Here is a 26119-nt window from a genome sequence, read left to right on the forward strand (position 1 = left end):
TTAAGCATCACGCTGAGAATGGAAATGTGAATTCATTCAAATGTGGTTGGGGAGAAGGACCCAAGTAGGAGTTTGTATTCGTGATTCAATTGAGAAGAAAAACAAAGCTGGGAATAGCTTTATCTTAGTAATGTTAGCAACATGCTTCTCCAAATTTGCTGTGGAGGGAAAACGGAGCTTGGAAGAGTTTCAAGAGCGGCAGCCACATCACTGCAGGATGGATCTGAAATCCACCCAACCGGAGGGTGGAGATGAAGGGACCGCTGTCGTCTTCTTCACAGAGCTGGTGAACTACTGCACATCCTTAGCTCTCCTCTTCCAGGGAGTTTCCTGGCTTGCCTCACCACCCTATTCCATCCCATCCCGAAGTTGCCTCCATGCACTTTCCTTTTTTTTTTTTAGATTTTATTTATTTATTCATAGAGACAGAGAGAGAGAGGCAGAGACACAGGCAGAGGGAGAAGCAGGCATCATACAGAGAGCCTGACGTGCGTGCGACTCGATCCAGGGTCTCCAGGATCACGCCCTGGGCTGCAGGCGGCGCTAAACTGCTGCGCCACCGGGGCTGCCCTCCATGCACGGTCCACCTCAGAGTCCTGCTCTCAGTCTCTTCTGTGAGACAAGCTGACACTTGCAGGATAAGAGAGAGGAAGGGTGTGCGCCAAGGCCCTAAACTGACCTGGAGCTCAGGGGATACAGGAACCCAAGGGAAATGGGAACTTAGAGGATAAAGAGGAGACTGGAAAGACGTGGGGTAGGTGGAGAGGACAGCAGGAACCAGCAGGACCTTTAAGGCCATGGCGTGGAGCCTGCCTTCTTTTGAAAGACCAAGGGAAGCCACCACAGAGCACGGGGCGTTAAGCAGCGAGAGGCTGCTATGCTGTTTCCCTGTGTGCGGTGAGCCTCACCTCTCCTGCAGAAGTACTGACGCGTGCCTGCTGCCCTGCTTGACTCCGCAAGGTCTGGTGGGGCCACCTTAAGGCCGTGCGACCTTAAGCAATCCCGCCCTCCCCACCCTCCTCCCATTCAATTCACTGGTGCGGCCACTTGGCCACCTGCCTCAGTGGCCTTCTGGCTGTTGCCGAGAGATGGCCAGTCTGCTCCGGGCTGCTGCAACTTTGGGGCTGTTCCCCCGGAGGGGCTACTGCTCCAGGGGGGCGCAGGTAGGTGGGGGGGCCCACTGGAGGGTGGGGGGTCAGATGCCAAGTTTCCAGCAGGCTCTTGCTGTACCAGTGCCCTGTGACCTTGAGCAGAGGATCACGGGGCTCACTCCATGCCAAGCGGGGGGGGGGGGGGGGGGGTGGGAGGGGAAGGAGGAGGGGAGGGTGTTGTTGAGTGAGATGGGCGGCCTAGGCCCCCCACCCACCCCGCTGCCTACAAATGGCGCTGGGGGGTGTAAAATCAAAAGCTTGTGGGCTCCAGGGCGCCCTCTTTGGGGATCCCAAATGTACAGACACATTTTGAAACAATGCCCGGGAGGTAAGGATGGTGGGGATGGGGTGCACCTCAGTTGACTGGCAACAGAGCTTTTCCTTCCCGTCCTTCCTTTATCTCTAGCTCAGTGTTCCCTGGTGTCCCTGGGACAGTGTTGGAGGAAATGCAGAGATAAGTAACCTTTCAAGCCACTAAGGCAGGGCTTGACTGTGGACTTAACATCCACTATGTTATGGAACCCTGGGATGTTCCTTTTTTGTAGAGTGAATCTGGTTCCTATTTTTACCCACGTGGTGTGTTTTCCCAAGTGAAACACTGACTTCGATGGCTCTGTTTGGAAAGGGGCATTCTTGTAGAGTGGGTTTGCTTCCAGTGGGCCCAGTGGCGAGGCCTGGCTGCGCTGGCCCTCCGGTGCTGTCAGTGGGGGGCAGGGAGGACAGAGGTGCCTGCATTCCCTGCCCCACTCCGGGACCTGCCACAGGTGCCTCCGAGTGATTGGCAGTGTGTTTTTCCTTTGCAGGGTGAGCTCAGCAAAGGCTTTGTGGAGGCTCTGAAGGCAGTTGTGGGGAGCTCTCACGTGTCCACGGCTGCCGCCCACCGAGAGCAGCACGGACACGATGAGTCCATGCACAGGTGTGGGGGCCCTCCCCCATCAGAGCCAGGGGGGCTGGGCTGCTGGGAGTAAGAGTCCTGGACTGTCTTCTCCCCCACCCATCTGTCTTAGGGGGGCTCTGGCATTCTCTACCTCTCCTGCACATCCATCCCTCCCCCGTCGTGTAGCCTCAGGCCCTGTGATATCTTGGGGCTCCTTAGACAAGAGCAGGACTAGAGGGTGCCATGCTCCCAGAAATTGCTGAGGGTCTGGTTCTAGGTGCCAACCTCCAGACGTTGTGGTGTGGCCCCAGAATGTGGAACAGGTCAGCCGGCTGGCAGCCCTGTGCTACAGCCAAGGATTGCCCATCATCCCATTTGGCACTGGCACGGGGCTTGAAGGTGGCGTCTGTGCAGTGCAGGTATGCAGCGCCCCCCTCCCCCGCATCCCCCCACTGTCCTGCCTGGGCTCTGGCCCCCTCCCATGTGTCACATTTGTGGCTGCCTCCACCCTGCCTTACCTGCCGCCTGGGGGCTCCAGAGTGGCCACCAGGTCAGTCCCTAGATGGGGTCCTATGGAATGTGGCCTGGCCCTGGAAAGACGGAGGTCAATCAGCAACTTGGCGCCTTTCCTGTCAGGGTGGTGTCTGCATCAACCTGACCCATATGGACCGAATCCTGAAGCTGAATCCAGAAGATTTCTCTGTGGTGGTGGAGCCAGGCGTCACCCGCAAAGCTCTCAACACCTACCTGCGGGACAGTGGCCTCTGGTTTCCTGTGGGTAGGCTAGAACTTCAGGCCCTTCTCTGGGGCCCTGAGGGCTCCCAGGTGGCAGGGCTGTTTTGGGGGCTTGAGGGGACCCCTGTATCTCTGGGCACTTGCCCCAGGCTGCCTTCTGCCTGCACTCTGCCCTCCAGACCCAGGCGCAGATGCCTCTCTCTGTGGCATGGTGGCCACCGGGGCCTCGGGCACCAATGCTGTGCGCTATGGCACAATGCGTGACAACGTGCTGAATCTGGAGGTGGTGCTGCCTGGCGGCCGGCTGCTTCACACCGCAGGCCTAGGCCGTCACTTCCGGTGAGCACCCTCGACCCCCAGGAACTGAGGCCTCCTCAGGCTTCTGAGGGGGCTGAGACATTGAGGTTTGGGGTTCTTCCCGCACCAGGCCAGTTTGGGCTATGCAAGGAAACACCTGCCTCGATGTCAGGCCGGCCAAGTCCCCGCCTGGCGGGGGCCTGGGGGACCATGCTGGGCTTCCAGCTCAGGCTTATGGCCAGAAACCCATCGTCTCATGGCTGGGCACTTACCTACCTTCTGTGTCCCCGGGGTCCAGGAAGAGCGCTGCTGGCTACAACCTCACGGGGCTCTTTGTGGGTTCTGAGGGGACACTAGGACTCATCACAGCTGCCACCCTGCGCCTGCACCCTGTCCCTGAGGCCACGGTGGCCGCCACCTGTGCGTTTCCCAGTGTCCAGGCAGCTGTAGACACCACCGTTCACATCCTTCAAGCTGCAGTGCCCGTGGCCCGCATCGGTGAGCTGGGGGCTGGGCAGTCTAGGTAGGCCCCCCGGAAGAGGCAGCCTTTGAAGTCTGGGCCTCCCCTCCCCGGCCTTCTCCTTGGCCCCAGAGTTTCTGGATGAGGTCATGATGGATGCCTGCAACAGGCACAGCCAGCTGAACTGCCCCGTGGCGCCCACCCTCTTCCTCGAGTTCCACGGTTCCGAGCAGGCGCTGGCCGAGCAGATACAGCGGGCAGGTGTGCTGGGGTGCCATGGGGTGGGGGGCGCAGGCTGGCCGAGTGAGGCCCCGTGTCCACAAACCCTGCTCCCCTGCAGAGGAGATTGCCGGGCACAACGGAGCCTCCCTCTTCTCCTGGGCCAAGGAGGCTGAGGAGCGCCGCCGCCTGTGGGCCGCACGGCACAGCGCCTGGTACGCGGCCCTGGCCCTGCGGCCCGGCTGCAAGGTGAGTCGGGCTGAGCCGGAGGTGGCCCCCCAGCACCCCCCCCCCCCCCCCCCCGCTGTCTGGAGCAGCAGGCGGAGACCCACCGGGCAGCACTGCCCTGCCCAGCTCTTCCCAGGCACTAAGCGGGAAGGTGGTTGTCTGCGGAACCCTCAGGAGGGGCGCCGGCCCTGAGCGGGGCCTGGGCACGCTCCTAGGGGCTGTGAACGCGGAGGTGGCCCGAGGGAGATGATGAGGTGGGAGGGGTCAGGCTGACTGGGCTCTGGGCAGCTAGGGGGCCGCCGGGGTCCCTGCAAGGTGGGAGCTGGGAGGGCCTCTGCGGGCAGGGCTGGGAACTCACCCTCCCGCCATTTGTCCGGTTGTCCAGGGGCAACAGGCCCAGAGCAGAGCAGCTAGTTTCTGTGGGTGAGGCCAGGCCTCCTCTGAGCTGCTCTTAGCCTTGACCACAATGACCTCTTACCTCCGGCTGGCAACGGGGCGAGCAGGGACAGCCTCACAGACCTGCTCCCACCTAGGGCTATTCCACCGACGTGTGTGTGCCCATCTCCCGGCTGCCGGAGATCCTGGTGCAAACCAAGGAGGACCTGAAGGCCTCGGGACTCACAGGTCTGCATACCCCCAAACGCGGGAGGGGAGGGGAAGTGGAGGACAGCAGGGCTGGGGCAGCAGCTCTGTCCTCTGGGCTCCCAGGAACCATCGTTGGACACGTGGGCGACGGCAATTTCCACTGCATCCTGCTGGTGGACCCAGAGGACACCGAGGAGGTCCGCAGGGTCATGGCCTTTGGAGAACAGCTGGGCAGGTAAGAGCAGGGCCCTTGGCAGGGAGTGGGGTGGGGGGTGGGGAGGACCACCCTGCTGAGGATCTCTTCACTGCCGCCCAGGCGGGCACTGGCACTCCATGGCACGTGCACCGGGGAACATGGCATTGGGCTGGGCAAGCAGCAGCTACTCCAGGAGGAGGTGGGTGCTGTGGGCATGGAGACCATGCGGCAGCTGAAGGCCATGCTGGATCCCCAAGGCCTCATGAACCCAGGCAAGGTGCTGTGAGGGGCTCCCAGGACTTGGCCCACAAGCTCCAGACAGTGGAACCTCCTGTTCTAGAACCTTCCTTCTTGTCACAGGACAGTTCTGCCTTGGCTCAGAACTGCTGGGCTCCTTACCTGCCTTCCCCTTGGTCTGGTCCTCCCTGCTGCCGGGGAGCTGGGGGCGGGGGGAGGGAGGCAAGGCCTCAGAGACTCAGCTCCCTTAGCCCTACTCCACCTGCCTGGTGACAGGAACATGCCTTTCCTGGTGAGGGTCTCCTTGTGCCCCTGAAATAAACCAGAACCCCATTTGCAGCAGCCTGGAGGTGAGCAGACAGTAACTGAATGGCCTGCTGTGCCTGCCCTCCCCACCTCCGTCACGTTCTCTGTCCTTTGTCCTTGTCTCTCATCCCTCCTCCCCTGCCCGGGAGGGGCCCAGTATGGCTTAGGCTACAGAAAGTGGCTTTCAGGGACAGGGTCCCTGTCCCATCTGCTGGTGAAAACCCCAGTGCCCGAGGCCTTTACCATAGCCCACATCCCTCATGACAGACTACCCAACTGAGCCTGGCCTGGGCCTAAGAGCATTCTGAACATGTTCAAGTGGCTGTTGCCAGTTTGAAGTGAAGATTTTCTCCTTGTATTCTACTTCTCCCTGGTGTGATGGATTATATTACTAGCTTTTTACCCTCAAAGTCAGAATCTGCCCTCCCCTGGGCCTACCGACCCTTAGGATCTCTGGCCCCACCACTTGTCCTGCACACTGGTCAGTTGTTCCGAAGCCCACGAGAGGGCGCCTGACGCCATAGGATCTGCTCAGGACTCAACCTCCGACGGGGCCTGTAGCGCTCTGTCCAGGGACACCTCCCTCCCTTCCACCTTCCCAAGGTTGGGGTGGGGGAGGCTCAGGGTCCCAGAAACTCTCATTTAAACTCCATCCCAGGAGCCTATCATGCGGGCTTGTCTCCCTTGCCCCGTGGCCTTGGCCTGATCAAAGCAGGGAGGCCGGTGGGACCTTCCCATCTCACCTCACCCTTACAAGCCACTGTTGAGCTCCTTTGCTGCCTCCACCCCCTGGACCCCTCCCTGCCTCTCCCCATCAGCCTTCCAGGCCCTGGGCAGAGGCTGCCTTCTGGGACTCCTCAGCCAAACTTGGTTCTTGGAAGCTACTACTGGACTGAGCCCAGTTTGCCCCTTTAGTACATTTCTACCCCTGTGCTGTGTGAGAGCAGTCTCTGTGCCAAGCGGTGGTGTGGGGGCAAGCCTCATGGCTCTCCCCAAGCCACCCCCCTACCCGATCTAGTGTTAGCCTCATATATCTGGACACACAGCTCACTCACACCCTTCCTCCACGTGGATTGCCTTGCCCCCGAGCCCAGGGGAGAAGTCTGCAATGGAGGGTTCTCCCTTACTGGGGATGACTCTTCTTTGATGAGCTGAAAGAACAAGCACACTGTTCACTGAAATACCAGCCCCTGAAGATTCAAGTGACTATTTTTGCCTTATTTGCTTTGTGTGTGTACTTTCTGGGGAACCATCTGGAATTGAGTTACACATTTCTTGACACCATTTACCTATAGAATTTAGCATCTATCTCCTAAGCCGAACAATGTTAGAAAAACCTCAACACTGTGAAATGGCTGCTAGGTGAATGGTCTCAGTGAGGTGCTTCTGCCCAGGAAGCCCCCAAAGTGTCCTGGGTCCTTACTGGAGGGAGGGGATGGAAGCCACCTTGCAGTTCCTGCCGGTTCCCTCCCCTCCCAGAAAGATAGAGCTTGGGAGAGCTGCCTGGATGGCACATGAACGACAGACCAGTCCTACCTGGGAAGCCTGGACAAACCCTGACCACCCTCACCTGAGGAACCGGCAACCCGGGTGGATTCCGAGGACGCTGCAGCCAGCAGAGGGCTGCCGTGTGCTGGGTGGGAGTGGAAGTCGCTGGGGGTGGGGATAGGCACCAGCCCCAGGAGCCTGGAATAGCGCCCAGCGCACCCAGCACCCAGCGTGGGCTCCAGCCTGCCCCCCACCGCCCCCAGGTCACGACCACTTGGCTCACCCAGAGTGCTGCCAGGGCCACCGGGCCTAAGCCAAGGTGGTCATAAAGGCCTCTGCCTGTAGGCCCAGGGGTCAGGCAAGGAGATCTTCAGGGCCAGCTCTGCTAGAGGAATTAAATTTAGAACAGGGAGACACAGTTGCCAGGCAGAAGCAGGAGGTGCTGTGAATAGAACAGTGCTCTCTGCGATGACAGAACTATGAGGAAGCCTGCTCTGCATGTGCCAGGGGCTTCCGGGCAGACTCCCTGACCCTCCCGGTGACCTCAGAGCTGGGCGGCTTTGTCCCCACTCACATGCGATTGAATCTGAAATCCAGAATGAAGCTGTCTCCCCCACATCATTCTACCAGAGGAACCCACACGCAGTTTAGAGCTCATGCTCTTGCCGCCGCCATGGGGACGGATGGTCCCCGGGGAGTCCCCATGCCAGTTGGATCTGACACTAAGGCCCAGGCTCAGACCCACAAATTCTTTAGCAGTTCTCTGAACATGCCTAGCAAGCCTGGCCCTTAGTTCACATTTGTCTACTGGCCTGCACTGCCCTTGCACAGAGTAGGTGCTTCAGGAAGCATGTGACAGAAGATGATGGCAGAGCCAGGACCTGGCGGAGTTAGAGCCCTCAGAGGCAACAGCACGAGAGGCTCGAGGAGGGGTGTGATTGGAGAAGCTTGGAGGCATCTCCCTCCGGAGCTTTCCTTTGCAGGCTCTGCAGGAGACTCTGGAATGCTGCTCCAGGAGCCTGTCTGGCACGGGGACAGAGGCCGGGCATGCGTCCTACCCCTGCTCTGAGCTTCCCGCCCAGCTCGAGGTGTGCCAACTCTTGTGAGCCCTGAGTGGCTGGTTCTAGTTCAAGGGCTCTGAGCTGGCTCAGCCCCAAAGCAGGGCCTCCTTCTGGGCCTCAATGAAGCATGCCCATGAGTCAGCACTGAGATGCAGACTGAGCAACAGGCAGGGCAGGACGGGACGTGGGATGGGGAGCTGAGGAGGAGGGCGGGGACTGGGCCAATACCTGGAAGAAGCCGCATCCTTGCAGCCGCCACTAGCCACAAGGTCTTCTGCCCCTGGAGATCTTTCCTGAGGAGTTCTGTCCCAACCGCTCCACAGGTGATGGCAGACTGACTCCGCGATGCTTTGGAGGGTCAGTCGCCCTCGTGGACTCGGGTGGGACCTGCCAGGTTCCCTCTGCTCAGGCAGGGCTGTTCTAAGGACCACTTCACACTCCTGTAGTGCCAAATAGCAGCCTGGAGGAAGGCTAAGGAGGTAGGTGAGGTAGTGGGGGACAGGTCTTCAGCCTCCATTGCTTGATTGTGTAACAATGCCTCAGTAAAATAAAGTCACACAGTGCATCTTTTATTAGACATTTTAATACCATATCAAAACACCTTGACTAATGAAGAAAGCTTTTCCCCCAAGCTTTGAACATTTTTTTAAACATTTTATAAGGTTTTTTTTTTTGTATTTTAATATATAAATACAGAAACCTATCTTGCATGGGCTGATGCCACGTGTGAACATCGATGGCTAAAATGTTCTCAAACAGACTGCCTGAAAACAAGGATAACTGTACATATTCCTTTAATAAGTCTTTTGTCTGTTTAAGTTTTTTCTGGGGAAAAAAAATCCACAAGGGTCTAAGAAAAATGTTCCGGCATTTTTGCAGGACACTTGTGATTGTTAAATCCTCTGAACCGACCAGAACCATGAGGGAAGGAGGAGAGGGAAAGGGAAAGAAGAGAAGCTCCTTGATGGGTGTTTTTTTTTTTTTTTTTTTTGGCAATGAAGTTACATTATCAGGGTCCCAGGGGAGAAAAGTGCAAAACCAAGCCAAAAAAATGGAGGGGGGAAGATAACCGAAAAAACAAAAACAAAAACAAAAAACCCCAAAACAAAAACCAAACCACCCAAGGCAGAGCAGTTGGTGATAGAGGGCTGATGGGAGGGCGCCAGGCGCAGGAGGAGACCATGCGCCAGCAGAATGCGTAGCCCTGCTCGTCTCCATCACCGAGTGGGTTCTAGCTGGGCAGCAGACAGCAATCTGTAAACATCACGAGGGAAAACACCAGTCGACACTAGACTTTTTTTTTATAATTTTTTTTTTGTAAACACTTTAGACAGACCCACAACGCCTTTCAAAGGTGTAAAAGTAAATGCCCTTTCCCTCTCGGGATGAGGGGTGAGGGGAAGGATAGCAGTTGATTCTTCTCTCAAACTCGCTGTCGTCCAATTTGGTGTCCTCAGGGAGAAAGGGAGAACCATTTTCTGGAAGTCAGTGCAGAAGGGGTGCCCTGTTCCCACTGGCGTCCCCAGCTCAGCTCTGCCCGTGTCCGATGCCTCCTCTTGGGAACGGGGGCTGGCTGTCCCTGTGTGGACCGGAACATGTAAGTCGCGCTGTAGTGGCCGAGTCCAGCGGCGTGCATCCCGCCGAGGCTGGCCGGGTGTCTGTGGTTCTGCGCTGGGGCCCGAAGCCAAACGTCACGCTGGGATTTGGACTCCCATTCTGGCGCCGGCCTAGTCCCTCTGCCTCACTCTCACCCTTGCTTTTTCTTCTCCCCGTGTCCTCAGTTTTTGAGGGGAAGGTAAAAAGAGCAAATGTCCCTGATTTGTCTGACATCATCAGCTGTTCTGGGAGTTTACTTGGAATAAATAAAATAAACCTAATGAAGAACAAGGGAAAACAAAACAAACACACAAAAACAAGAGAAAGAGAGAGAGAGAGAGAAAAGAAAAGAGGCCCCAAAACTTTTGTGAAATGAGGTGGAGTCAGGGTTTTAGTTTCTCTGGGTTTTTTGTTTGTTTGCCAGAAAAAAACAAAGTGCCAGCCCAGCACTCACAAGGGACAGGTAGGATGGGGGACAGGACAGGATGGTCAGCAAAAAAGCAGGGTTCCCTGGGGAAGAGATAGAAAGTCAGACCACATGGTTACATAGGGGACCATGTGTGCATATTTGGTGTGGAAGGTTGCGCTGGCCTGCTGCAGTGATTCATCTGGAAGCGGTGTGTGTGTACGCGTGCATGTGTGAGAGAGAGAGGCAGGTGGCCTGCAGGCGGGAAGAACCAGCAGTGAAATGATCACTGATGAGCACTGCAGAGGACAACAGACCATCCCACAGCTGTCTTGTTTAATAAGTGGGATGTCCATATGGGTATAGGGTGTGAGATTATCTCCCTGTCCCAAAAGAAGCAGAGACTCTGAGAGGCAGGACTTGCTCGAGCTGTTCCTCAACCACGAGGCAGAGCTGGGTGCAAACCCAGTGTCTGGTCCCAGAGCTCATGCTGCTGCTGCTTCTCCTACCTGGCACATTCCAAGGGATCTTTCTGAACCTCATTTTAGGAGAGACTCATTTTAGATGTCTGGAATATACTGGTCTGTTCCCAACTAATCTAATTCTGCTGAGCAGGTTCTCCTTCATAACCATGTGAGTTTGTATTTCCTATCCTTCCCGGGGAGTCACATCCCCTCCCCCAACAGAACCACTAACTGATAAGATGCTCCCCTCTTGGTGGGGTGTGTAAGGACAACTGAGCCCCCTATCTTCCAGGCCCCAGAGTGACCTGACTCCAGGCCTTGAGCCTGGAGCACCCCCAACCATGGGCTCACCTTTGAGAGGAGTCAGCAAGCGAGCCCAGCAGGGTCAGTCAGCGGGATGTTCTGGACAAGATCTGTTCACTTCAAACCACGAATCTATGCAACTGAGGCAAGGAGGTGGGCAAGGGGAGACATGTTACTGGCTGACCAGGCCATTCCTTAGGGGGCGCTCTCCCAGGTCAGGCTTCTGAGTAGAGGTTTGCTAAATCTTGCTAAACAACTGTGTCCCCAGACACCCACTTTTTGAAGCAGGAAGAAGGGAGAACCCCAGGACTGATCTTGGCTCAGCCTGAGGCATCAGCCTGGCATGGTGGGTACAGGATTGGGTGGATCTGGATGCTGCGGGGGGTGGGAGGAACTGTGGCCTTGAGAGGGACCAGGGTCTTGCCTGCATGGAGCCCAGAGGGTGGCAACAGCTAGCAGGGAGAAGGTGAGGGCAGGACAGTGGAGCAGGCCAGTAAGCCCACCGTGTCTCCGGCTTAAAGCACACAGAGGACAGGAACTGAGACCCAGCAGGCTGACTGTTGCTCTAAGCTCTAGGGTCTTGAGAGCCCCCTCTTTGATCAAAGGGGCAGCCCTGAGGCTTCCTCCCTGATGGGACTTCTCAGGAGACACCCTCCCCACCCAGCTCTACCTGCCTTGGTCAGTTGTGGGTGGTGGATGGCATGGAGCCTTTCTTGGAGAAGGTGAGAAGGGCAGGACCACCTCTCTGGCTTAGTGACATTGCTGGGGAGGGCCAGACAGGAGGCTGACAGTGAAACCCTAGTCTCTAGTGTTTATAGAAATGACCATCTGAACCAGACAGGGAACAGAGATTGCCCCAATATAGCTTTCTGATTTGTAAGCCAACATCTGGGTATTTTTGATAATTTACATAATTCTCCCCCAGAGCCAAAGATTTCCATCTTCTTGTTCTGAGTGGTGCCTCCCTGGGGCACTAGAGCAATCTGTGCTGGGCCCAGGCCAAGACCCTCTCTCCCAGAGCCAGCCTCTCGTGCACCAGCTACATCTGTGTGCCAGGCACCACAACTGCCTCATGGCCAGTAGCCTGTGAGTCAGGCTTTGAAAAAGCCTGTGTGTCAGAAGCAGCTCTGGGACTCAAGAAGCCAAGAGCAGATGGCACAGAGTGTCCTCCCATCTTGGGTAAGGAGGTGTCTTCTTTCTAGCTGGAAACAAGAACAAGGCTCATACTGGAGCCTGAGGACGACTCTCAGCCCTGCTAATTATAGTAGCTTTTAGAGCCGTGGCTGCACAGGTATCAGCTATTCCTGCCTCTGGCCCTCTGGGGAGAAGGCAAGGGTGCAGGGGCAGCCTGCACACCCCTCCATGTTGCTCCTCTGGCACAGATGAGGTCCTCACGCTGTGGAGCAGAGGGGCCCATGGAAGAAGAAAAGGCTCAGGGAGATGGATGGAGAATCAACCTTGCAGGTGGGATCCTGAGTGCCTCCAACCTGTGGCGCTCCACAGGTCTCCTTGTCAGCCCTCACTATCCAAACACCTGCTCTGCCCTGCACTTGGCATTTTCACACCTTTGATCTTTGAGCCCTTGGCAGGAGGAGAGGTCATCCCACAAGCAAAGAGGACTGGACGGCTAGTGATGAGGGTCTGCCTTTCTCTTGCCCACCTCAGGGAAGGAGCCCTCTGGGATCTCAGATGGGGCTGAGCTGGCCCTGGCGGCCCTTTCGTACCTTTTGTGATAAATGCACAGGCAGGGCAGCCTGGCTATCGTGTCCCCCTGAAGCAGTTCCTCCAGGCAGATCACACACTCCCCTGCGTCTTTTGTCAGCACATCATCTGCAAAGGGAGGACAGAGGAGAGGGTCAGTTGCCAGCAGACAGGTGACACAAAGCAGGTCAGGACTGCATGGGTCACCTGAAGCGGGCAAGGCTCTGTAAGCGAAATAGAACCCAAGGGGTACCTTGGTCTGAAGGCCCTTAGTGCAGAGACAAGACAGGCACACCACACAGTAATTATCTGAAGACAAAATGGGATTAATTACCAAATACGTGGCCAGGGGATGGAGGGTGAAAAGGGCTTGAAAGCGAACAGGCACATAGCAGAGGCAAACTGTTTCCCTGAATACATTCCCCCAAACACACACATGGACCAGGTGCATGGGGTTTGGCAAGGCACTGCGATGGGATGCGAGGCAAGAGGGAATGGAAGAGGCAGGAGCTCCAGCAACTGCTCGGGCATGCATGTCCATAGCAGCATCATTCACAACAGCCAACAGGTGGAAATAACCCAAGTGCCTCCAACACCTAAATGGATTAACCGATGTGATCTACCCATACAGCAGAGTATCACTCAGCTGTGCAAAAGGATGGGAGCACCAAGGCAGGCTGCAGTGTGGACAGCCTTGGAAAACATCATGCTAAGTGAGGGAAGCCAGACACACAGTCATCTACTGGACGACTCCATTATCTGAAGTGTGCAGCATAGGCCAATTCAGACGAGAAGTAGGGCTGGGCTGGGGCAGGAGGGATGGAGAGAGACTCTGTGATGGGAAAGGGGTTTTCTTTTCCCCCTTTTTTTGGTGGTAAGAACACTTATGATGAGATCTACCCTCCTGACAGATTTTTTTTAAAAAAGATTTTATTTATTTATTCATGACAGACACACACAGAGGCAGAGACACAGGCAGAGGGAGAAGCAGGCTCCATGCCGGAAGCCCGACGTGGGACTCAATCCCGGCACTGCGGGATCATGCCCTGAGTCGAAGGCAAGTGCTCAACCGCTGAGCCACCCAGGCATCCCTGTACTATACTTTAGATAAAAGTACAATCATGAGAGGGGTTTTCTTTTGAAAATGTTTGTTAACTAGACAGAGATGGCAGCAGCATGACATTGTGAAGGTCCTAAATGCTACTACAACCCAATTTAAGAAAGAAGAAAAAAAAGCTGCCTCACAAAAAAGGAATAGAAGGAAGCTACTGCACACCCCAGGCCCTTAGCACAGCCACAGCTGGAAAAGCCAGAGCAGAATGGGAGAGCACCATGGCTGAGTCAGCAGCGCTTTATTTAATTTCTAGGACATTTTCACTGGCAACTCAGTGGATGAGCCACGGTATCAGGATTGAAGTTCTAGTCTCACAGGGGAAACTGACAAAAAAATGGAAATGAACAGCATGGGAATTTCTAGGAAGCCTTATGCATAGAAGCCCAGGTATGAGGGTATGACTGATGCCTTTATCAGGGTGGGAACTGCTCAGGGAAGGGCATTTCAAACGGAACAGCAGGAGGCTTGCCATAGCATGTGCTGAGATGTGGGGCCACAGTGGGAGGTGAGACCAAGTCCCCCAGGATGAATTTGTGCTCTGTCGTGGCTTCATCTGGTTCACCGAGGGGCCCTGGAGACGCATTCTGATCACAGCTAGTCTCTGTTGACTACTGGAGAATGGGCTGCAGAGCTCAGGGATGTGGAGCCCACTCTGCAGGTCAACACAGCAATGCAGGAGGGAAGGATTCAGGGCTTGCATTAGCCGCAGGGGGCAAGGAGGGAGCAATGGCATGGGCTGACCAAGGCAGCTGGACAAGTGGCAGGGGTTCATCACTATGAGAGGGGGCCCAGGAAGAGGAGGACAGGTATGAGAAGTGAGTTCAGAGTTGGGTGGGAGTGTCGACCAGGTGTCTCCATTGGGACATGCTGATGGGAACCTCCAAGAGTCCACTGGAGCCTGGATCTGGGGTTGAGGGGGAGAGATGTGGATGATAGAGGTAGATGTGGGATAGAGATTCAACTGGAATCCAAGAAGGTAGAAAACTAAAAGGTCCTAAACTACAGGAAAAATTCTGAGATGGTGGGGTTATGGATGTGAAGAAAGGAAAGCTTGAAGCAGGATCAGTTCCTCACTACTAACAGATTTCAGTTGTTCCTGAGTACTGCCAATGGTACTGAGACTGTGTGTGTGTGTGTGTGTGTGTGTGTGTGTGTGTGTGTGTGTTCAATCGAGCCTCACAATTTCATGCACCAGGCAGGGCATATGTGCTATTCCTATCTTGCAAAGGAGGATCTGCCTTCAGGAGAAGCCAGAAAAGTCAAACATCTTGCCTAAATTGGCAGTTTGTGATGCAGGGTCTGAAATCCTCCACTTGGTGCCCCCTCCACTGCTGTTTCTGGGTGTTCCCTGATTACTCTGGTGAGAAGGAAAACATCTGGGACCCAGAAAATGAGGATTCTTCACGGCCTAGAGGGCTAATGTGCCCCCAAGTTCCCTAGCAGGAACGCTGAGGAAAAAGCCTAAGATAGGACCAGTTCAGTATAAAGTCTCTGTACACATGAGCTGTGAGAGAAGTCACTCTCAGCTTCCAGGCCACAACAACCTGCGGTCATTTTTGGCTAACATCAAGCTAACTCACAGGCCCACCTGAAAGGGTGACAAGAACAGAAAAAGCAGATGGCACATCATCAGTCTACCTCTCACTTGAGACTCCAAGTGTGACAAGTGGCGGATCAGTAAATGTGTACGATCCCATTTCCTAAAGCACCAGATTCCTGCCATACTGAAATACACATGTGCCTCTGTTTGTGTAAGGCCAAAAACTCCTGGGAGGATAGATGCTTTAATGGTGGAGGAAAGAAGACTAAAAGCAAACTGTTTTTATGTATTTTTAAATTTATCTGTACATGTATTACATTTATAATTAAAAACCCCAATAAGGAAATGTACTGTTTTCATCTAGCTCTGAAATGCATCAACAGGTTAAGATGGACTGGTGGACAGAACCATGTGATAGAGGAGTACAGTAAAATGGAGACTCCACATGGTGGGTATTTGGGTGTTCACTGTACAATCCTCAAGCTTTGCTGTGTGTTTGACACTTGCATAATAAAATATTAGAGGAAAAATCTCCAATGAAGATGGGAAGAAAACCAGTCTGGCTTCGAGAAGGCAGAGTCGTCCTGGGCACTGATTTCTATGCACTCTGCCTCAGGCGTCTCGTTGGGAGAATGGGTTTGGGCCCCAGCTCCCTTTCATGTACTCCTCCCCACACTTATGGATGATTTCTTATCCTTGTGGTGCAGTAATGGTACAGATTCCAAATCAGTGTCCCTTGCATTTCCCTCTACCAACTGGCACCCCAGCTGTGAGCCCAAGGGGCAGATTAGACTTCCCTGGGTCCCACACAGTTTCCTGTGCCTCCAGCTGTAGTCTCCCTGTCACTGACTCCAGGCCAGGGTAGAGGTGACGGAGAGAGGGGGATAGGAGCCAGGGATGGAGAGACTTGAGGTTGGCTTTTTCAATAGGATTAGACTTGACCCTCCTCTCTTTTCACACTGGATGTCACTAAGGAAAGGGGAAGACATAGGAGGTAGGAGACACAGGGCAATTCCTCTTCTTATCAAGGACTTAGGCTTGAGCACATGAAGGTCAGCTGCATTTTCTTACTAATAATCAATTACCAGCACACGACACTTTGTGGAACACGTTCGCAAATGGTGCAGTGGTGTGCCTCACCACCCGACCTGGGGCTGCAGATGTGGGAAGGAGGAAATTGGGAACTGCCCCATAGGGCTGGGCCACACAGCAGGGAGCACATTACACTGGGGCCTGGAGCCCTGGCTGCAAAATGGCGCCTGGAGGTCCCGAGAGTAGGGAGGAGTTAGGGGCTGGGGACCTGACAGTGTGGGCACGCCAGCAGGGTCTACACCCAGCATGGAGCCCAGGGAGCAGTGTTCTTCCCAGAGTGGAAAGCAAGAGGTGCACAGATCTGGCCACAGGCCTGAGTGGGCTGAGTAAAACTTCCTGTCCCAATCCCTTTAGCCCTGGAATCAGCAGCCCCCAGATGTCCCTGGAAGCTAGCAGCGGGGTGGAAATGGCTGAAACTGCTGCCTGGCTATCCACTGGTTCTATGGGATTTCCATAGTATTCCTGCAGGAAGCTGCTGCCCACTGTTGGGGACCTCTAGGCCTGAAGCTGAGGACCCTGGGCCTGATACAAATGGAGACCACCTTGTAGACAGACACAGATGCCCGTTGGCATCACCAGGTACCCACAGGAGGGGGCCTCAACCAATGCTCCTTGATGAGTACACAGGAATGAAGCAGTGCTTTTTACCTTTGTCTTACTGGCTCCTAACTACCTCCCTACCCCATCCCATCCCAGCTTCCTGATGCCCTGTGCAAAGCCAGTGTCACTGTCCAAGGGGGGGAGTTTAGAAGTGTTTGGTCTGGCTGGGGGTGGTGCTCAATGATGCCAACGGCTGTCCCTCCAACTAGACTAGGGAGCCAAACCAGAGGCAAAGCTCTCTGGCGCCACAGTGGGAAGGGTGATGCCTGGCAAGGGCTGGGGTGGGGCTAGGGTGGGAAGTGACTGCATACTTCTGCTCCTTCCCTGAGATATCGGGGGAGCACTGACAGCTGCTGTTTGTCAAAGAAAGATCTAGGAGGAGAAAAAGGAGGCTTCTTTTCTTTGGGACCAGCTGTATGCCAGAACTTCACAGGAACATCTCAGTGAATCCTAAAGACCCTTTGGCGGGGGGGTGGGGGAGCAGGGGGGGTGGGGGGGGTGGGGGGGTGTCTCTGCATCAACTCATGTAGATGCTAAGTGGTCATGACTCCCAAGACAAGTTCCTTCTACTTGGCCACCTTACCTCCTTTCCTTAACAGACCAGGCAATAGGGTCTCTTCCCTTGGGGATGGGAAACACCGCCCATCTCACGGACAGCTTCAGATCTTTCTCTTCTTGTGAATGTGTGCATGCAGGGGCCCAAGAAGGGTGGAGGAAGCTAGCTTTAGGGAACTGCACTGCTGCCCCCAGGTACCACTGTGAGGCTTAGCTGCCCTGTGGAGAGCCCTGGCTCCCACATTCCCCATGGGACTTCCAGAGCTGCTGGCGTCATGAAGGGGGTGGGAAGGTCCAAACAGCCACAGATCCATTGCTGCTGGCACCCTGGAGGGAAGATGAAGTTGGTGCGGCTCAGAGCCAGAAGCTGAGAGCAGGACCATACATAACGTATTTCCCCTTGTGTTGAATGGCAGTCAAGGCCCTGGTGGGAAGGAAGGTAGGAGCCAGAGGGAGAACCCCTAGCAAGTGACACAGAGACGCCAGCTCCACCTCCTAGCCTCATTTCCAGCCCAGGGACAGCAAGCCTGACCCTGCTGCCTTCTCAGCAAGTGCAGAGGTGTTCAGCCCCACCTCCCGGGGGCTGGGGAGGGGCAGTGCCATCAATGCCAGGTCTCCCTAGCTCCCTTCTTGAGAAATCTCCAGGAAAAAGAGGAAGAGCAGAGAGTTCCCCTACCAGCAAGCAGTGGCATCCCCACCCCAACACCCTGGATTGTAGGGTGTGCTCCAATTGTTTTGGTGGATTGACTGGAATGATGGTAGCCCAGAAGGGTCAACCGATAAAGCTCAGGCCTGGTGGGCTTCATCTTTACTGAGGCTCCCCAGCGTGACTCCACTCTGCCCCTTCTGTTGTAGCCACCTGATTCTAGTTTCCCCAGTGTGGCAAGCTTCTGTGGGTCTCCTGCCCACTGACTCCTCACTCCCCCAGCAGCCCTCTGGTCAGCAGCAGCTGGAGCTCCCTCAGGCCCTCCCTTCTGCGTGCGGGAGGGGCACCAGAGCAGACACCTTGGAGTCTGGCATTGCTATAGCATCTAACAATAGTCCCTGGCAGGGCCTCACTGGGCTGGGCACACTCCACGGCCAGGCCCCGGTTCTCCCAGGCCTAAGGAAAGGTACTTCCATCACAGACTCAGGGTCCCAAGCAGGGACACAGGCCAAATAAGCACCATTTACACAAGTCTGCTAGCTTGGGATAAATGAGCAGGAGGTATTTCTGCTTTTAGGGGAGTTAGATTCTCTCTCCTTTAAAGAAACTTTGTGTGACGTGCAGGTGGGAGCAATGACTTCTGACAGAGAAAGAGGGTAGTCAGGACCTTAAGAAGCAGGGCATGGGTCGGCACTCCAGAAGAAAGCTGAGAGGAGAGGATCTCCTGAAACCACCAAGCTCTCCTTAATACCACTGGCAAAGGAACATGAAATACCCCAGAATCTAGTAGAGGCATGGGCCCCTGGCTGGTCCTGGAATCAAGGCCCCTTAAACTTTCTATGAATGGCTGGCCATCTGTCATGCCCCCCACAGTATTAGGACTCTCTTCTGTTCACAGCAAACTCAGGTCCCCCAGCCCATCTCAAAGCTCATTCTGCTAGCTGAGCAATGTGAGGTCAAAATTTGAGTGCATATTCTTGAGGGTGAGTTCTCTGGTCTCAGAACTACAAGCAGATGTTGGAAAGGGAGAGAAATTAAAGGTCCATTCAAGCTCACCACCTTTACCCAGGTAAGTGGGACCCACCAATGCCTCCCTTATCTTGTAGGGGTCCTGAGTTCAGAGCTGCCTGTGGACAAGGAGAAGGAAGAATGGCACAGTCAGTGCTCTGTGGTCTAGCACCCTCCCTGCACCCTCAGCACCTTGTGAGGTAGCTGTTCATGAGCCTTCCTAGCCAGGTGCTTGCACTGGGAGCACCAGCTCCTGGGCTTTACATTTATCTTGAGCACTGGGTGAACCAGTTAAACTAGTCTTGCCTTTCCTAAGTTGGTTTTCTTTCTTTCTTTCTTTCTTTTTTTTTTTTTTAAGTCTGGCAGGCCGCTACTGGAGGCTTTCCAACCCACAGCTCAGGCCAACCCTCATAATAAGAAAAATACTACTTTCTATCTGCCTCATTTAGGAGGTTTCTACTTTTTTCTCCTTTGGTGGTTAACTAAATTTCATCTTATATAACCACTGTAAATTTTCTAGAAATTTCCCCAATTAGTGCCAGCAATTACAGAAATAGTGTGTGTGTGTGTATGTGTGTGTGTGTGTGTGTGTGTGAGAGAGAGAGAGAGAGAGAGAGAGAGAGAGAGAAATCTCTAGGGGACTGACTGGGGAGTTCTGGTCAGTCTTCAAAAGGAAATAGCACTTTGCTCTCTATCCACTCAGAAAGACTCATCTTGCCTACTTTCTAGAAGATTCTGGGAGCTCTACACTTCACACATTCCTTAAGTCTCCTCACGTTTCTTTTGAACAGGAAAGATAAAGTGAAGGTGAGAATGGGATGATGAGAAATCATGGATAAAGTATGTTCCTCGCAAAACCAAAATAAACACCCAGAGGTCCTGACTTGGGACTTTGGCCTATGGAAGCTGAAAGGCCAGTGCTTTGTGTGAACTAGAACAGGCCCTAGACCAGCTCTGGAGACTTCCACTGCACATACATACCCCAGGTGGCAAAGGCCTTCTCTTATCTGGAGGGTTCAAATGTCTCAGCAAACACAGAGACTAGCGGCTGGGCTAACGGAAGCCCAGCCAAGATGGCAGTTAAGTGTCCACAGAGAGGCCAGCCGTCATTTCTGAAGCATCTTCATGGCCATAAGTCAAATTCCACTGATAGGACCAGATGCAACATGCCTCTCCTTGCCTCTGCTGGGAAGGATGGCTTTTGCAAGACAACTTTGAGTTTAAAGCCTCTAGTTTACACACACACACCCTGTAGAGGTGGTTTTCAATTAAAGGAAGAGGGAAAATGGGACCAGAAGGGGAACAGCTTCAGTCCTGTGTCTCAGGCTGGTTGGCCAACTTCCTCTTCCTCTCAGGGGACTCTGACTCGGGAACGTGACTTCTGCAGATGGCATGTGCTCAGGCCGGGCTGCCATGCTGGCTCTGGGAAGGGAGAGGGGACCCTTCCCATAGCTGTGGGTGGGAGGAGAGCTCCGGGTAGCACCAGGCACTTACAAGCCCCCTGCCTTCCCTGTTCTCCCAATGGGGTGTGTGGGTACCTCTCACTCAGGTGGCCCCAAGAGCACTCTGTCCTCCACAGCTGGTCTTACAGAGTTCTCCCTGATGATGTCAAGAGCCCAGTCCTCTTGGGTGGAGCCCACTCTGAAGCTGCTTTGTGTTCTTATGACAGCAAGGCAGTGTCTACAGAGAACTCTCCCCAGCAACCCACAGGACAAAAAGCGGTCTTCATGAGGGCTCTGCACATGTAGAGAATAAGTGAACACAGTTTCTGAGGCCACGGCTGGGGAAAGCTGTGGGCCTCGGGAGAAGACTCGTCTCCCTCCATGGTCCCAGGCAGAGATGAAGAGCAGAATAAAGTGGGGCTGGAGCATCATCCTTTAAGGAACGTACACTGACAAGTCTGACAGGAAGCCCAGAGCTCACATGACAATGGCTTCAGAGAAGTGGCAGCAGTCAGTGTCTGGGGACAGGGAGAGGCTGTCCACAGGGTAGAAGAGAGGCTTTTGGGCACCAAGTAGGAAATAAAGAGGAAGGAAATGCCAGGGGCAGAGGCAGGGCCACAGTTTTCCCTACAGCTGATCCTCTGAACAAATATGACCAGACTGAGTGCAGCTGAGATAAGTAGGTAACTGGCCTGTCTACATGCATTCAGAATCTTTTGGCTGAGCAAATAAGTAAGAGATAAGAGAATAGTCGGGGGGCAGCCTTGGTGGCTCAGCGGTTTAGCACCGCCTTCAGTCCAGGGCGTGATCCTGGAGACCCGGGATCGAGTCCTGTGTCAGGCTCCCTGCATGGAGCAGGCTTCTCCCTCTGCCTGTGTCTCTGCCTCTCTCTCTCTCTCTCTGTGTGTGTCTCTCATTAATAAATAAATAAAATCTAAAAAAAAAAAAAAACAAAAACCCAAACAAACAAACAAAAGAATAGTGGGGTGTGTTTTTAGGAGAAGGAGTAGATCTGTTCATCAGATTTACTTTGCAGGAACAATCTGGAATCATCAGGTCTCCCTAGGTGAATGCTGTGTGAAGGCAAGAGTAACTGTGGGCTTGAGGAGGTAGGACCTAAGGACAGTTCTGTAAGGAAAGTATACCCAGGAAATTTTCATCATTAGGATGGGGTTCAAGTGATCCCAAGCTCACCTTCCATCCAGTCCACAGACTGAGAAATCCCAGACTTCATCCTGAGCACTGCTATGACTTCAACCCCAGAAGGTAGCCCAGTGATGGGCTAGAGCACGGTCCCCCTCAGATCCAGTGCCTGTTCTTCCGGGGCGCTGGGGTGACTCGGTTAAGTGTCTGCCTTCAGCTCAGGTCATGATCCCAGGGTCCTGGGATCGAGCCCCGTGTCAGGCTCCCTGCTCAGTGGGGAGTCTGCTTCTCTCTCTGACTCTGTACACACACTAGCTCTCTCTTTCTCTCAAATAAATAAATAAAATCTTAAAAAAAAAAAAAAGATGCAGCTCTCCGATGAATGTGGTCTGAAGACCAGATTAAGTACATAAGAGTGGAACACCAGAGAGCTGCCAGCAGTTCACAGTGCCCAGCACTAAAGAGCGGTCAGTCCACTCTCCAGAAAATGATGAAAGAAAACCCACGGACAGGCTCCCATCTTTGAAGGTGACAGTCTTGATCAATGCCAGCTGTAACTTCCTGACCTCTATATTGGAGGGTCTGAGGTGTAAATGTCTTACTTTATTCTGGCAGAAATCCTAAGAGCCAGGTTATTGACAGCCCCATTTCACAGACCAGAAAACCAAGGCTCTACTAAGCTGAGCAACTTGTCTATGATTATACAGTCAGTAAAGGATGGAGGCAGACTTTGAATTCACATCAGCTGGGTTCCAAATCTTTACCCACAGCATACTAGACAGATGTTGACACTTACTTCATTCACAGAGCTACCATGTTAGGGAGACAGACTTGTGTTTCATGGGATGGCCTGGTCTGGTGATTGTACTCACTACTCAGCCCTTAGGCAGCTTCCAAAGTAGGAAGTGGTGTAGCCTTGAAGGAGTGACTAGGTGGCAGGTCAGCATTTCCAATCCCTAAAGGGTGTCCACTTACTGAACTTATTCTGCTGTGGACAGTCAAGGCTTAGGCATGTCATGCACACCCAGAGGTGAGGTGGCATTCTTCCCAGGCCCTCTGCTGTCAGCTGTATAAATGGGCAAAGGCCGCATGTCCCAACCCGAGGTCCCAGGAACTCACGGGACAAAAGGCCTAAGTGGGCAACCCGAGAGAGACTTCCGGTGCCATTGGCCTGACCCCTGGGCCTTCCTTCCTGTTCTACTCCGCTTCCTCTCCAGCTGGTGCACCAATTCCTTGAACAGTTGATTCCTTAACAAAGGATAGACATTCCTGCCAGAAAGCGGGGTGGCAATGCTGCCCGAAGCCATGTGAACTTGGGAAGACCCTCACTCGGAGGCTCCCCCAGCCAAAGCCTTACCGTTGTAGGAGAGGCGAGGTTTGCTCAGACACATTATAAAGTGCATTTCCATCTCATCAGAAGCCACAGACTTGGAACAAATGGGGCACTTGAAACCTGAAAGAGAGGAAAACACTGTGAAATGCTTCCTCAAAACCAAGCATAAACACAGAGGCCCTTAGACAGCTGTGGCCATGTGGGGTTGGGGTCAGCGTGGAGAATTACCATCTTCTTACACCCTACACCCAATTTCTCCTTCATTAATTTTGTGATTTTATCCAAGGCTTCCTGACTCCCACTGTCCTGCCAGCCGCTCGGGGGAGCTTCTCAGAAGGCACTGGCAGCAGGTTTGAGTTTTATTTTCCTTTAGATCCTTTCCCAGGGAGTCTAGTGGGCAGCAGGGACAGGGAGGAATACAATCAAGGCAAACAAGTCATCAGTCTTTGTTGCTGCTTTTTAAAAGATTTTTTATTTATTTGAAAGAGAGCGCAAGGCAGTGCAGGGGTGGAGGTGGGGTGGGGAGCAGAGAGGGAGAAGCAGACTCCTCGCTGAACAGGGGGCCTGATGTGGGTTCGATCTCAGGACCCCAGGATTACACTCAAGCCAAAGGCAGATGCTCAGCTTAACTGCTTAACTAACCTTAACTAATGGACTGAGGCACCCAGGTGCCCCAATCATCAGTCTCATCTTTGACCAACAAAATATTTAATGCCCTTCTTCCTCACAGCCCTCTAACCACGTGGCTGGACCACCTGTGGGAGGAAGCCCTACCTCGGTCACCACCTCCATCCCTCCCTGGCTCCCCCTCCGGTCCACCTCTCTATCCCTCACTCAGGGCACCTGGCCTCCCCGTGGCTCAGGCAGCTGTCCTCTGAGTGTGTGGAGCAGCAGGGTGGCCCTCCAAAACCTTCCCAAATGCCATGCATGCCTTGGCTATGTGCCACTAAGAGTAACAGCTGTTGCACAACACCTGGCAAACACAGGCTGTTGTGACCCCGCTGTCCCACTTCCGGGACTCTGGACTGCTTATACATCCGGGGAGTTTTGTCAGAATTGTACCAATATTGGAGATTTCTGCTGAAAATCTTCTGAGCCGAACGCCATTACGCAAACACAGTCCCTTGAATTATTTTTTTAATAAACAACTTTTTAAAGATAAATGGTTCCTAATTTCCCTCATTCTATTTGTATTGAAATTATTTTCAAACGATTGATTCTTTTCTGTGCTACTGAAAAGATGTAATACCAACGGAAAGTTATTTATTTGTCCACATCAAATTTCACATATTGCCACTTCTCCGTTTTGTGACTAATTCCTACCCACCCAGCCTGGATTTCCTAGGTCCAACACAGCACATCTAAATCTTGTAAAGATGTGACTCTCCTGTTACATTTTTAGTCAACGTGTTCCATGCACGCTGGATGTTGGTAATATCTGCCGACGACATTTCCTATGAAATAGACAAAAGGCGGAGGGCTCGTATTGCCTGTTCAGTGCTTCTGGACAGAGGAGGAAGTCATACCTTTCTTTCCCAGGGCCTTGTTCTTTCTCTATGGAAAGCCCTGGACATTGACAGCTGTGGGTGCCAAGACAGGAAGCAAGGCAGTTCCTGTGTTCCCATGTAGGGCACAAGCACTTTGCTTAGTGTTCTCCAAACCCTCATCTTTTCAATGACAAGGAACTATAGGACCAGCCAGAAAATCCAGGGTCCACTTAACTATGGACAAAGTGGACCTCAGACTCCATGGCACAGTCCTCGTTCCCCTGACCCCTTCCCTCAACGATCATGAGCATCCTGTATCTCAGCTAAAAAAAATCTTACAAGTGCTATCAATCCAAGGACTCTGGCCAAGGTTTGAGCAAGAGCTGTATTTTCTGATCTCTGGGTGGTTATGAATCCATTAATAACAAAGCCAGAGGACTGAAGAGAAGCATGGTGGGGGAGGGTCCATTCCCAGTTTTCTGGCAAAACCAGTTCTCAGATGTGGCAGGCTGATTCTTTTCTAACCAAGGTTAGAAATCTACAGACCCAGTGTGACACATGCTGTGGACAGGTGAGTAATGAACTTGAGTCTTGTGGAACAAGGCTGTCTTCACATCTACCCTAGCTCCCTCTGTAATCTCAGTTCTGCTCTCATGCCCGGGCTCTGCAAATAAACCAGTATTAAGTAACATTCCACAGAATGACCAACCATTGGGAGATTGTCTCATTTGCTTCAGAGATTCCTTCATCTTTTTTTTTTTTTTTACTCCAAAGACCAAGGTTTTATGATACCTTAAATGACTACAGGAGATTTCTAGTTTAAACCTGTTACATTAGCACCCTGTCTATAGGCTTGGGGCTGAGGGCACTGCCAGGGTGGACATGCTCTGGACCAGCTGCTCTAACACCAGGCCCTGATATAGTCAGGTGCTAAAGTGAATTGTTACTACTGATAAAAGGCCTTACACCTCACATTATCCACTTTTCTGATAACCTTGAGAACAGATTCATGGTTATCACTATAATAGCATCAATCACCCCTGCATCCCAAAATGACTCCTTGAATGCAGGACAGGGAGTTGAGTTATAGCCAAGGTACTAGGAAGTAGGCCACCCAAACGAGAAGGTCTATGAGGAAACGTCACTGGACATTTATGCCCTAGAAAAACAAACCAAGGTGAGACTCCCAGGTTTAGGCCTGTGCCCTCATTGTAAAGAGAAAGAGGCCTTGAGGAAGACACAGGTTCAAACACCAAGGGGGTGGGGCTGAGACCGGTCAGATTTCTTAGCTGGCGATCTGAAGTCCTTTCCATCCAGGAAGGAGCCGACTACACGTGATATTGTACCTTACAATAAGAACTATGTATTAAAGGAAAAAAAAAAAGAACTATGTATTTGGTCTTCGTCTTGTTTCTGGCACAGAGTTCCTAACACCCTGGGAATTTCCTACCAGGAGTATTTGGTCTTTTGTCACTGGTTCCCAAAATAGCTCCAGAGCCATAAGGTGAAAAGAATGTCTTGTTACTCATAATGAGTCCCTGTCAACCATATCAGAATTTATGTTAATGAGGTAACTTTGGGAAAGCTCCTTGGTAAACTAAGGATGGGGGCTGGTTGCAAGGGGAACCAAACAGCTGATTAGAGAGTCCAAACTTTCAGTCCCAACCCCTAACCTCTGGGTATGGGGGTGGGGGTGGGGGACTGGGGACTAGAGATGTAGTTCAATCTCCAATGGCCAATGATTTATTCAGGTATGCCTATGTAATGAAGCCTCCATAAGAACCCCAAAGGATGGGGTTCAGAGAGCTTCCATGACAGTGAACCTGTGAAGATTCAGGGAGCATGGTGC

The 26119-nt window shown here is 53.2% G+C and overlaps 2 protein-coding genes across 14 annotated transcripts in view; one reads left to right on the forward strand and one right to left on the reverse strand.

The window, feature by feature from the left end:
* Positions 1-1004: 1004 nt before the first annotated feature.
* On the forward strand, positions 1005-15310 carry LDHD (lactate dehydrogenase D). 7 transcript variants are annotated; one of them, XM_049109606.1, is made up of 12 exons: positions 1021-1163; positions 1558-1603; positions 1953-2067; positions 2306-2447; positions 2665-2806; positions 2943-3102; positions 3359-3558; positions 3653-3781; positions 3861-3988; positions 4501-4591; positions 4676-4787; positions 13262-15310. In XM_049109606.1, the coding sequence occupies exons 1-12, from the start codon at positions 1089-1091 to the stop codon at positions 13419-13421; spliced, it is 1500 nt and encodes a 499-aa protein (XP_048965563.1). In that variant the 5' UTR covers positions 1021-1088; the 3' UTR covers positions 13422-15310. The 7 variants fall into 7 exon arrangements, with proteins under 7 accessions (XP_025282620.1, XP_048965567.1, XP_048965566.1 ...); XM_049109607.1 differs by lacking the exon at positions 13262-15310 and adding an exon at positions 4869-8836 and having other exon boundaries at positions 1024-1163; positions 3359-3583; positions 3690-3781; XM_049109605.1 differs by lacking the exon at positions 13262-15310 and adding an exon at positions 4869-8836 and having other exon boundaries at positions 1028-1163.
* Positions 8406-26119, reverse strand: part of ZNRF1 (zinc and ring finger 1) — a 103891-nt gene continuing 86177 nt past the window's right edge. Inside the window, exons 2-6 of one of the 7 annotated variants that reach the window (XM_049109615.1) lie at positions 22808-22903; positions 22570-22698; positions 12334-12439; positions 10658-10749; positions 8406-9511 (exon numbers count right to left, since the gene is read on the reverse strand). In XM_049109615.1, coding sequence (XP_048965572.1) covers positions 10692-10749; positions 12334-12439; positions 22570-22698; positions 22808-22903 — 389 coding nt within the window. In that variant the 3' untranslated portion in view covers positions 8406-9511; positions 10658-10691. Of the gene's footprint in view, positions 9714-10657; positions 10750-12333; positions 12440-22569; positions 22699-22807; positions 22904-26119 lie in introns of all 7 variants that reach the window. The other 6 variants (XM_049109614.1, XM_049109613.1, XM_049109612.1 and 3 more) reach the window with 6 other exon arrangements.

The sequence above is a fragment of the Canis lupus genome, chromosome 5 (genome assembly GCF_003254725.2).
Source record: "Canis lupus dingo isolate Sandy chromosome 5, ASM325472v2, whole genome shotgun sequence".
Classification (NCBI taxonomy): Eukaryota; Metazoa; Chordata; class Mammalia; order Carnivora; family Canidae; genus Canis; species Canis lupus.

Coding starts and splice junctions, on each gene's coding strand:
- LDHD (XM_049109605.1), top strand. CDS start 1,089: ATGGCCAGTCTGCTCCGGGCTGCTGCAACTTTGGGGCTGTTCCCCCGG. Junction 2,068..2,305: donor CACGATGAGTCCATGCACAG/GTGTGGGGGCCC, acceptor GTCTGGTTCTAG/GTGCCAACCTCCAGACGTTG. Junction 3,989..4,500: donor CCCTGCGGCCCGGCTGCAAG/GTGAGTCGGGCT, acceptor GCTCCCACCTAG/GGCTATTCCACCGACGTGTG.